Source organism: Phycodurus eques, chromosome 3 (assembly GCF_024500275.1).
Source record: "Phycodurus eques isolate BA_2022a chromosome 3, UOR_Pequ_1.1, whole genome shotgun sequence".
Taxonomy (NCBI): Eukaryota; Metazoa; Chordata; class Actinopteri; order Syngnathiformes; family Syngnathidae; genus Phycodurus; species Phycodurus eques.
This window is the reverse complement of record NC_084527.1, coordinates 27,607,705-27,620,026: the sequence shown is the minus strand read 5'-3', so window position 1 is coordinate 27,620,026 and position 12,322 is coordinate 27,607,705. Positions and strand designations below refer to the sequence as shown.

The following is a 12,322-nucleotide window of genomic DNA, read 5'->3' as shown; positions in this document are numbered from 1 at the left end:
CCAGTACTGCCTGCAAGTCTTCTCCGAGATTTACCCGGGTTTGTCTAATGAGATTGTGTGTCTTGGATGCTTTTATAAATGAAATCACGTGAGGATCTGGGAGCTCAAGCTATCGTTTAGCTTTTCTTTACACCTTTCCTTTTACAGTCAATCAGAAAACCACATCTCAGTATCTGAGAGGAGTGGAATGTACCGCACATTTAACTCTTACTTTGATTTCAAGGACTATTGAAATGCCTTGTAAACGTAACATGAATGGCAATAAATATTACAGTGTACCTGTACTGATATAACGCTCCAGCATTTATTCATTGTCATCTAGCCTAAGAAATGCTTAATTTAAGATAAATAAGATGTAGTCACCTGTCTGATAGTGGTTTGCTTTTTTTTTTTTTTTTTTTTTTATAGTCAACCATCATCTTTTGGACAGAAATAAATAATATTTTGTAATTTATAATCCCTTAAGGAAAATTTCAATTTACACTGCTGTTTTTGTTGTTTTGGACACCACACATTGAACCAGCATTCAGGCATGCTACAATTCAGGGTGGAAGAGGTGCCCAAACACTGTTGCACCCCTTGAGCTAGGGGGTGGGGATGGTGCCTTGCTCAAAAGCACCACGACAGTAGCCAGAAAGCAGACTAGCATCTGCCATGTTTGACTTTTTTGTCCTCAGTGGGACAAGTCCTTACAGTTGAGCTACTGCTGCAAGTTTCATTTGGTTTGATTATTGTTTAGGAAAACATGTGTTTATTGGGATAAAACAAAAATACACTATTGCTTTTATCTTACCTTAAAATGCTGAATAGAGTTTATGAGATTAAAGTAATGTTTTGTGGTAGGAATTATCATTTATTTTCAGTGTCAATATACAACATACACATTCTCAGTAGTTGTGGTACTTGGTAACATTTGTGGATGTCAGTCAGTGCCCCTTTCACAACAACTTCATGTTGGATTCACAAGTATTATTAAACAGACGTTCACAGATTCACAAGTATTATTAAACATATTTATTAATTGATTTCATTTTTAAACATATTTATTATTTATTTTTTATATATTTATTATTGTTATTTTAAATTCACAGCAGAGTGAGTGCAGGAAATTCTTAGCACATGGCTGTATTCTGTTATGTGCCCCATGTGTAATATTAGACTGTGTGTGTGTTCTTCAGAAACGTAAGCTCAGATGGGGCAGAGGCTCGGCGCAGATTGAGGGAGTGTGATGGATTGGTGGACGCCCTGCTCCATGCCCTCCAATCAGCTGTAGGGAAAAAAGACATGGATAATAAGGTTGGACATCACTTAACTACGACTCATTACTGTTTTTTGAGGTGGGTTGATCTTCGCGGATGCACTTACACTGACAGTGTTACACTGTTTATGTGCTACATCCCTCCTAGTCTGTGGAGAACTGTGTCTGTATTATGAGGAACCTCTCCTACCACGTCCACAAAGAAGTCCCGGGGGCCGAAAGGTTTCAGGACCCATCAGCACCACAGACCCCTGGCTCAGCAGGGCCGCACAGAAAGAAGGATGACGCTGGCTGCTTTGGAGGCAAAAAGGCCAAAGGTGAGGAAGAGAGTGATTTTGGACATCACTAATTAGTCAGCTCAGCTAAGTGTGTGTGTGTGTATACATATATATATATATATATATATATATATATATATATATATATACACATACAGTATGTATATAATATTTTCAATCACATCTTCTTGAATCACATCACAACCCAATTTAGAACGAGAAGGAACAATTTGTTTGGTAGATTAACAATATCGCTTGGTAGAGTAACAATACTTGCCAATACATTTTGTACTGTTGGAAAGCCTTTATGTTTAAAAAGAACCACATTTGTTGGATAAGCAGCCCAACTCATTCTGTATTTTGCACCCATATAAAATGTGCAAAAAGTCTTGCCCACCTAGTCTAGTTTATGATGCTGTTACAAATTAATCTTGGTTGGTGTTCTTTGATAGATTAGATGAATCGAGTCTGATCAGTAATAAGGAAGAAACAAGACATATTGGTAACTGAACAATACATTATTTTACCAAACAGTTAGAAGCCTCGTTAGCTTGTGGAAGAACCATACACAGCCACAACAGCCTGGCACTTCCTCCTGTGACCATGCTGGTCTGTGTGGGATGGCATTCCTCTACTCAACCAGGAGTTTTCGAAAGTCAGCACAAATAGCAAGGTCAAGCTGATCCCACAAGTGTGTACTTGCGTTGAGGTTAGAACTATTGGCAGGCCGCTCTTTTAAACACTGCTTTTCAGAGGCGAGTTGTTGAAAAATCTCAGTTTGATATCTTCCTGCGATGAGATTGCCTTACATGACATTTCTCGTATAGTAACATCCTCCACTGATTGAGACGCCTCCATCAAAATATGTTACTCGATGCGGGCAGCAATTAGCACAGTGTTGTCCCCTCTTTTCCGCACTTTAACCGTAACTCTATGATCCACCTTCCGTCACCAGTCAGGACTTATTTCCGAGCGTAGCGTTCTTCCATATGTTCAGGTTCTAATGCAGGTGGCGCTGGTACCACAAATTAAAAAAAATAGCCGTGTGGCATGGGCATAGTGAAGATCTGGCGCATTACTGTATACAGTAGATGGCACGTACCGGTATGTTGTGCTGCTCATCACAACAATGTAATTTCCAAAAGTACTACCTTTATATTGGTAAGAGGAATTGTTACAACAGAAACTACCAAAAATTATATTTTTTCCCCCCAAATATTTTAAATAACTGGATTGCATTCTTTCTATTCTTCTGTTCTCGCTGTCCTTGCACTTTCATCAAAGACTGGAAATTCGTTTCCCCTTGTTTGCGATGTCTTTTTTGTTTATTAACTTATCCTTTTTTACCATCTAAATGTAAGACATTGTCATCAGCTATGTAAACATGTTTTGTGTTTCTATCACAGTAATTATTTCAAGCAAAACGATTTCAAAATAAGTCTTGGTCAGCCTGCTATGTTAGGAACAGCTCCTTGTCAGATATCATGTTCAGATGTGTTGTAAGCAACATCTCCATCTGTGCTCTCCCGAGCTCTTAGCAGCACACCCCGTTATCTCCCTGCTGTGCAACAATAATGGCTGCCATTAATCAGATGGCCAATGAAGTGTGACTGCACGCTGGTGACCCCTGGTATCTAACGACTCTTTGGAGAAATCCCTCCATTTGTGTGTGTAAGAAATGCAGACCTTATATGTATACAGACTTCTAAAGAAACCAATTATCCACATGAACACTTTGCCGTAAATAATGAGTTGTGTGTAGCTGCTGCAGCCCCTCAAGGTGTTCTTTCAAAAAGGAACATTAAACAGAGCCATAAAGAAGCACAAAGCAATGCTGTTAAGTGAAACTGTCTGCAAAATTGTTGGTAATTTGTTGCCTTAAGTAGGCTGCGTATTGCCTCCTCTTCAATTTAATGTTACATTCTGTAAAAATTAAAATTTATCATTAGGAACAGTCCTGGCGGAGCAGCTCTAGCTTTGATTAGTTAATGAGTAGCCTAAAATTTCGATCACATCTCAGTTTTATTCTTTTGAGTTCAAAGGAGCATTTTTATAAATATTGCAACTGTTTTTTTCCACTCTGTCTCCAGTTTGATTGTAGAAATTAATCAACACCAATTTTCAGTCTTTCATTTGAGTTTATCGCTCAAAAAATGTTTTTTTTCTTTTCCCTCTTAAAAATATTTCATTTGTTTCCTCTGTTTAATTATTTCCCTCTTTCGTGAGATCATTAATTGCCAATTGCATCACTATTTTCACAAAATGATTTCTGTTCTCATTTTTACACAGCTCTTTGACATGTGAGCATGGCTTTTTCACAATGCCCCTTCTCTCTTTTCTGTGCTTTGTCTTTTTTTGGCTGCTGCTTCCTTGGCTAACTGTAGAGGAATGGTTTAATCAAGGTGAGTGCACCATACAACCTTCTTCTCTTTTTTGTCTTGGTCCAACCCATCCTCCCCACTCTCACTCCCTAGAATATAGTTAGAAATGATTTTGTGTGTACTGGCAAAACCTGAAATTGGTTATGACCATTTCACATGCATTGTTCCAATTCTTCACAAGTGTTTTTTTTTTTTTTTTTTTTTTTTTTTTTAAGACCACACTCATCTTCCTGGGTCTGTTTTGTATACATTTGGGGATGCCAGTGATGTTTGTGAGGGCACGATAATGAGCTGGGCTGCTACAGAATCAGAATCCTCTTTATTTGCCAAGTATGTCAAAAACACACAAGGAATTTAATCTCTGGTAGTTGGAGCTACTCTCAGCGTGGTCAGGAATGTTAGCCTAATGTTTGATATTTGCCGAACATTCAGTTCTCGCATGCTCATACATACAAAATTTTCCTCTATAGGACGTGTAGTATGTGGAGGACAATTTCGGAAACGCTGTTTAAAAAAAATAATAAAAAAATGCGTCTGGATCTGTTGTCACTACAAATGTAAATGCAATAATAGCAACAATGACACTTGAGTCTATATTTGGCTTACTGCAGACATGCCCAAAGTCCGGCCCCCGGGCCAAATCCGGCCCGTGTTCATATTTCCACTGGCCCGAAGCCTCTGTCATAAAACCAATAATATGTGGCCCGGCAGTGCAAAATACACGCGCAATTTTATATTTCACCACAGGATGGCAGTAAACTTGTGGCTGAACTCTCGCGGGGCCGTTTTGCTCATGATCTGTTTTTTGCCCATTTCTAAAATGGCAACTGGAAGTAAGAAAAGGAAAGTTGATAGCGAGGGTCGACGTTTCCAGGACAAATGGAAGTCTGAATATTTTTTCACTGAGTTTCGAAACAACTGCGTCTGCCTAATTTGCCAAGAGACTGTGGCTGTGTTCAAGGAGTTCAATATAAAGAGGCACGACCAGACGGAACATGCGAATTACGACAAGCTAACTGGGAACGAACGCAGTGAAAAATTGAAGAAACTGGAAGCTGGTTTAGCGGCACAGCAACACTTTTTCACAAGAGCCAGTCAGTCGAATGAAAATGCAACAAAGGCAAGCTATGAGGTGGCAACGCTGATTGCCAAGCACTGCAAACCTTTTACTGAGGGTGAATTTATTCAAGACAGACTGTGTGATGAAAATGGTGGAGAACATTTGTCCTGAGAAAAAGCAACAGTTCACCAATGTTTTCCTGGCTCGTAGCACTGTGTCACGAAGACGTTTCTTCTGATATTAAGAGACAGTTGGACGCAAAAGGAGTGGAGTTTGAATTTTTTTCGTGAGCCTGTGACGAAAGCACGGATGCATCCGACAGCGCTCAGTTCCTGTTTTTTTTGAGAGGAGTGGACAGTGAAATGAACATGCGTGAAGAGCTACTTGACCTCCAGAGCCTTCAGGACCAAACAAGAGGGAAAGATTTATTTGCTTCTGTTTGTTCCGCCGTACATGACATAAAATTAAAGTGGAATAAAATCACGGGGATTATTACGGATGGCGCACCTGCCATGGTTGGCGAGCACAGTGGATTATCAACCCGAGTGTGTAACAAAGAAAGCGAAGAAGGAGGTAAAGCTATAAAACCCCATTGTATTATTCACCAAAAAGTTCTATGTCCCAAACCGTTTCTGTGGATCTCAGTGACGTTCCAGCCCACCTGCAGCTGGAGCTCATTGAGCTGCAGTGTGACACAGAGTGTCGCACCCGGTACCAACAACTCCCTCTTGTCAACTTTTACCAGCAGCTTGATAAAGACAGGTTCCAAGAGATTCGTACATTTACTAAGAAAATGTTGAGCTTGTTTGGCTCGACATACTTGTGAGAAGACATTCTCAGTCATGAACATGAATAAGAACCGCGTGAGGACAAGACGAAGTGACTCCCACCTGCGTGACCACCGCTTTAAAACCATTAAAACCACCGCTTTAAAACCATTAAAACCACCGCTTTTGAGCCAGACCTGCCCCATTTACTGCAGTCGAGATCTCAATATCACCCTTCACATGAATGCAAACATGTTGTTTGTTGATTCTGATGAATAAAGTTTGAGTTTGAGTCAAATTTCATAAAAATACTTTATTTTTCATTTCATTAATTTTTATTTTAACCTTCATTTATCCAGGTCAGGCAGTTATAAGATCTACCTAGCAGCAGACAGCATAGTCAAATAAAAATACAAAAAAGCATTTCCCTCGTCGGTAGCATGTAAAATTAATGCTGGCCCGCATGACAATATTTTTACGGCAATGTGGCCCCTGAGCCAAAAAGTTTCGGCACCCCTGGCTTACTGTCTGTGTTAGGGATCTTCTACAAATTACAGATCCCAGGAATGAGAATTTATCCATCCATCCATCCATTTTCTGTACTGCTCACTAGGGTCCTGGGCGTGCTGGAGCCTATCCCAACTATCTTCGGGCGAGAAGCTGGGTACACTCTGAACTAGTCGCCAGCCAATCGCAGGGCACATAGAAACAAACAGCCATTCACACTCACATTCACACTTACCAGCAATTTAAAGTCTACAATCAACCTACTACGCATGTTTTTCATAACAGAAAAAAATGTTTTTTTAGTAGGAAAAGCAGGGTTTGCCCGATGAAAACGGAATTTTGGCGCGCAATTGAATTGTGGCGAAAAAGTTTGGTCAGAGGCCTAACTTAGTTGCCAACCGCTGCTGTAGAGCTTCCCTCATCCAATGACTCAATCACTAAAACTACATACAAATTAAAGCAACCTAAAATCGATACACCAACATGTCTTGGTGTGACCTGGAGACCAAATTAAATGCATAAACGTTGTGGACAAAGGAATATTAGAGCTGTGTGATATGGCCAAAAATGTAATCTCTCACAGAAACTTGCCATTCATTTGTATTTTTGTATTTGTATTCGGAGAATATAATCTAAGAATTGATGGACTATAGCTGGAAATGATCTTTCTGCTAAATCTGGTGCAAACATTTCTTCATGTCTTCTGATATCGATTAATGCAGTGATTCCCAACCTGTGTGCCGGAGCACATTAGTGTGCCGTGACCGCTCTTCAGGTGTGCCGTGGGAAATATCAAATTTTACTTAATTGCTCAAATAAAAAATTATTTCCAAGAAATAATGTATCTTTATTCACCTATTTATGCCAGTGAGGCAAAGTGACAGACATGGAGGTGGAAGCATTATGCTTTGGGGGTGTTTCTCTGCAAAGGGGACAGGTCAACTTCACCTGCATTGAGATGGAGCCTTGTACTGTGAAATCCTGGGTAACAACCTCCTTCTCTCAGCCAGAAAACTTAAAATGGGTGATGGATGAGTCTTCCAGCACGACAATGACCCAAAGCACACAGCCTAGGAAATGAAAGTGTGGCTATAGACGAAGCACAATAATGTCATGGAGTGGCCTACCCAAGTCTCCAGACCTCAATCCCATAGAAAATCAGTGGAGGGAGCTGAAGCTTCAAGTTGGCAAGGCACAGCATCGAAACCTTAAGGATTTGGAGAGGATCAACAAAGAGGAGTGGTGCAAAATTCCTCCCGAGATGTGTGCAAACTTGGTAATAAACTACAAAAAAAAAGTATATATAAATAATTATTTCCTCCACTGTATGGAACAAACAACCCAGGTGTGACTTAAGCCCACAATTGACACCACTTAATGCTAATGATTTGTCCATTCGACCACTGGGCCTCTTATTCCAACAATGGAACCACCTTTTAAGTCTCAATACAACTTCCCCACACCGTTCAGACTCCAGTGGCAAATAATTCCATTCATGTATTAAAGGGGCAACGATAGCCACAGTATGTGAATTTTAATGTGTTTCTATCATTCAATGGCCTGGCAACCTCATATCACCTTTTATTTGTTCAGCCAGGACACATCTCATGTTGAGTTGATTTACACTGTTCAACATTGGGTGCACTGTTTTATAAACTTTACCAACGGCACACTAAAACGATCAGACTTTTTTTTCCAAGACGTGACTCATGACAAAATTTATTTGTGCCCATCACACATCTCATTTTGGAACGATTGCTCCAACCTCCGTGTTGTTTAAACAATGCTGTGATTCCTCCCACAAGTTATCTCTGTATATATGTATAGCTTTGTATAAAAGAAGCTAATGATAATTGCCACCTTGGCTAATCGAAATAAATAGAACGACACAATATGAGCCACAAAGTGAGAAAAGTTGCAGTGATTCAGTGTTATATTATGAAGTCAAGCACACGAAAATAGTAGCTCATCCATAAGGAGGGTCACATGGCAAGTTGTCGGAGAGTTGCTAGTCCTGTTTCCTGACCAACGTCAAGGTGCCCTTGAGCAAGAAACCAAACTTAGTTCTGGGGGCAGTCATTATTTTTTGTGTGACCCCTCAGGCTGACATCTCTCTTTGCATGCCTGCTTGTATCTGGTCTCGCGGTGTGTTTAAAAAAAAATGCATAAATAAATACAGCCAAGTGTTAATGTAATCTCCTTTGAGGAATTAGGATATTTATAAAAAAACAGGTAAACTTATGAAATTGTTAAGTTATTTGGAAGTTAGACAGTAAAGCTGCAGCTATTGCTGGAAGCTAATGTTAGCGGTCGACTCCACTGCATGTAATTCTCTGCCTCGTCACATGGTATAAATAATGTCTCAAACTTGCCAACAATTCCACTGCGTCTCTGCTATAAACAGTATTAGGGCCCATGGAAGTCTTATTTTAAATGTGACTCTTGACACTTTTGCAACAAGTAACAAAGAAAGACACCAAAAGTACTGACCTCAGGTTGGGCAGCTTAATGCTTGGCAGCAACTCAGAAATTTTGTGCGACTATTGAGGTATGCCGCTAACAGTAATTAAAAGCTTCTCCACTCAACGGTGAGGCCCTTGGCAAGATAATAATAACTGATTGGCTTTGGACTGCTTGAGTTTGAGAGTTTATTTCCTGAGCAGAAGTGGTAGTTCAGTGTTGAGGTAGAGTTCTGTAGCTTCCTCCTTCTCCAACTCTTGTGCCTGGAAATGGTGTCTAGTTCCGGGGTTTGTTGTGTAAATCTCTATCATGTCTGTTGGGCATTATTATGAACATGCAACATGACCATTAGTTGCCAGCTGTAATCACCACACCCTGTCCATTTCCTCTCATCCTTACAGTTAGGGAAGGCGTTTCCCTCTCAGGAATTGCTCTTATTGTTGTTTGTATGTGTATAACAATCAACATATCAACATAATAGTTAACAGCCAATGAAATAAAATAGCATGAAACCTTTTCATTTGGAAAAACACATCATATCATATTTTGCCCATTTGATTGTGTCTCATAGAAATACATTTTGTGCGTGTTAGCTAACATAACCTTTCAATTGTCTAATACGCCAGCAGAAATCAAACGGAATATTAGATGTTCGACAACAATACGGTTCTGATTAAGAAAAATAACAATATACAAAAGACATGTTTTTTGTTTTTAAAAGAAATGTAATAGTATACTAGACAAGACTTCCAAAAGTAGAGGTCCATAAATGCATGTGGAAGAACTTGAGAGCACAGACCTCAGCTCCATCAAACATTTTTGGGATGCACCAGAACAGAAGTAGTGAGCCGGGCCCCACTGTCCAACACCAGTGACATATGGCCTCCCTGGATAAATAAACAGTTTACTACAGACCCACTCCCATCATCTTATACATCTTGTCCAGTAAAGTGGAAACTACAACCCCAATTGCAATGAAGTTGGGACGTTGTGTTAAACATAAATAAAAACAGAATACAATGATTTGCAAATCATGTTCAACCTATATTTAATTGAATACACTACAAAGACAGGCTATTTAATGTTCAAACTGATAAACTTTATTGTTTTTAGCAAATAATCATCAACTTAGAATTTTATGGCTGCAACACGTTCCAAAAACGCTGGGACAGGCAGCAAAAAAGACTGAGAAAGTTGACGAATGCTCATCAAACACCTGTTTGGAACATCCCACAGGTGAACAGGCTAATTGGGAACAGGTGGGTGCCATGATTGGTTATAAAAGGAGCTTCCCTGAATTGCTCAGTCATTGACAAGCAAAGCTGGGGCGAGGTTCACCTCTTTGTGAACAAGTGCGTGAGAAAATAGTCTAATAGTTTAAGGACAATATTCCTCAATGTACAATTGCAAGGAATTTAGGGATTTCATCATCTACGGTCCATAATATCATCAAAAGGTTCAGAGAATCTGGACAAATCACTGTATGTAAGTGGAAAGGCTGAAAACCAACATTGAATGCCCGTGACCTTCGATCCCTCAGGCGGCATTGCATCAAAAACCGACGTCAAAGTGTAAAGGATATCACCACATGGGCTCAGGAACACTTCAGAAAACCAATTTCAGCAAATACAGTTCGGCGCTACATCTGTAAGTGCAACTTACTCTACTATGCAAAGCAAAAGCCATTTATCAACAACACCCAGAAAACGCCGCCGGCTTCTCTAGGCCCGAGCTGAGATGGACTGATGCAAAGTGGAAAAGTGTTCTGTGGTCCAACGAGTCCACATTTCAAATTGATTTGTGTCCTCCGGGCCAAAGAGGAAAAGAACCATCCGGACTGTTATGGACGCATATTTCAAAAGCCAGCATCTGTGATGGTATGGGGCTGAGTTAGTGCCAATGCCATGGGTAACTTACACATCTGTGAAGGCACCATTAATGCTGAAAGGCACATACAGGTTTTGGAGAAACATAAACTGCCATCCAAGCAACGTCTTTTTCATGGACGCCCCTTCTTATTTCAGCAAGACAATGCAAAACCACATTCCGCACGTGTTACAACAGCGTGGCTTTGTAGTAAAAGAGTGCGGGTACTAGACTGGCCTGCCTGCAGTCCAGACCTGTCTCCCATTGAAAATGTGTGGCGCATTATGAAGCATAAAATACGACAACGGAGACACCGGACTGTAGAACAGCTGAAGGTGTACATCAAGCAAGAATGCTTCATCAATTAGTGTCCTCAGTTCCCAAACGTTTATTGAATGTTGTTAAAAGAAAAGGTGAAGCAACACAGTTGTAAACATGACCCTGTCCTCGCTTTTTTGGAACGTGTTGAAGCCATAAAATTCTAAGTTAAAGTACTAAGTTGCTAAAAACAAGAAAGTTTACCAGTTTGAACATTAAATATCTTGTCTTTGTAGTGTATTCAATTAAATATAGGTCGAAAATGATTTGCAAATCATCGTATTCTGTTTTTATTTATGTTTAACACAACGTCCCAACTTCATTGGAATTGGGGTTGCATTATAGCGGCAAATGGGGGCCCCACACAGGGTGCAGGGTTTTACATCTACAGTGAAGACATTTTACATGCACACTAAAAATGTCATCATTATCTGATAACTGTAGTAATATGATTATTCTGTTGATCATGTAAATGGCATAATTCAATATGCTTTCCAGTGCTGCATCACGGCCATTATCTGATTATGAAAAATCTGATAACCGCAGCTAGATTTCTTTCAGTTCCTCAGATTTCTTTAGGTACACCTGTTAAACTAATTTATATTGCACTAACATTCTAAATAAATGGAATTGAGCACCACACTTTCCCACCAGTTCTTACTACGAAGCTCTCACATTAGGTCATTATTGGGCTACAGAATTTGAACATGTATAGCATTAAGATTTGAGGATAAATGGTCAAACACTGATATAATACAATAATCACACTTGTGCTCCAGCTCTAGACGCTGCTTACATTATGTATGTACGTTCTGGATGAAAGAAATACTGTAAGATAATGGACTGAAGCCATATCAACCAGGGTTTTTTGATTAGCACATTTTTAAAACATGTATGAACTTTAAGTACTAAATGGGGAATATCTCCTGAAGAAATTGAATCACGTGCAAGCAAAATTTTTCTATACAGAACAAAAGAGGAAATGATATATATTTCCTCTTATATAATATATAATATATATATTACATTTTGCCCATAATGGTTATATAACCATTATGGACGAGATGAAAAAAAAATAGAGCTTTTTGGCAATCCACACTAACCACACTACACTAACGGCATAATGAAGCCTTTAAGGAAAAGAACACCCTGCCAACAGTTACACATGGTGGAGGAACCATAATGTTGTGGGGCTGCTTTGTTCCATCTGGTACTGGAGGCCTTGACGGTATACAGGAATGGTTCAAAGGGAAAAATGGACAGTTTTAAAATAGCCAGCAATGAGTCCTGAACTCAAGCCAATTGAAAATCTTTGGGGGAAGCTGAAATTTGCCAAAGGGGGAAAGAACCCTGGAAATGTTCAAGAGCTTCAAGAAATTGTAAAGAAAGATAAAATACCATACACTAAAAATTTGGAGGGTGTCATC

At 39.6% G+C, this 12,322-nt stretch overlaps 1 protein-coding gene across 5 annotated transcripts in view; it reads left to right on the top strand.

The window, feature by feature from the left end:
- Positions 1-12,322, top strand: part of arvcfb (ARVCF delta catenin family member b) — a 260,772-nt gene that overhangs the window by 203,013 nt on the left and 45,437 nt on the right. For 4 of the 5 annotated variants that reach the window (XM_061672972.1, XM_061672974.1, XM_061672971.1 and 1 more), the window contains 3 exons: positions 1,179-1,296; positions 1,407-1,575; positions 3,921-3,938. In XM_061672972.1, coding sequence (XP_061528956.1) covers positions 1,179-1,296; positions 1,407-1,575; positions 3,921-3,938 — 305 coding nt within the window. The remainder of the gene's footprint in view (positions 1-1,178; positions 1,297-1,406; positions 1,576-3,920; positions 3,939-12,322) is intronic. The other variant, XM_061672973.1, reaches the window with a different exon arrangement.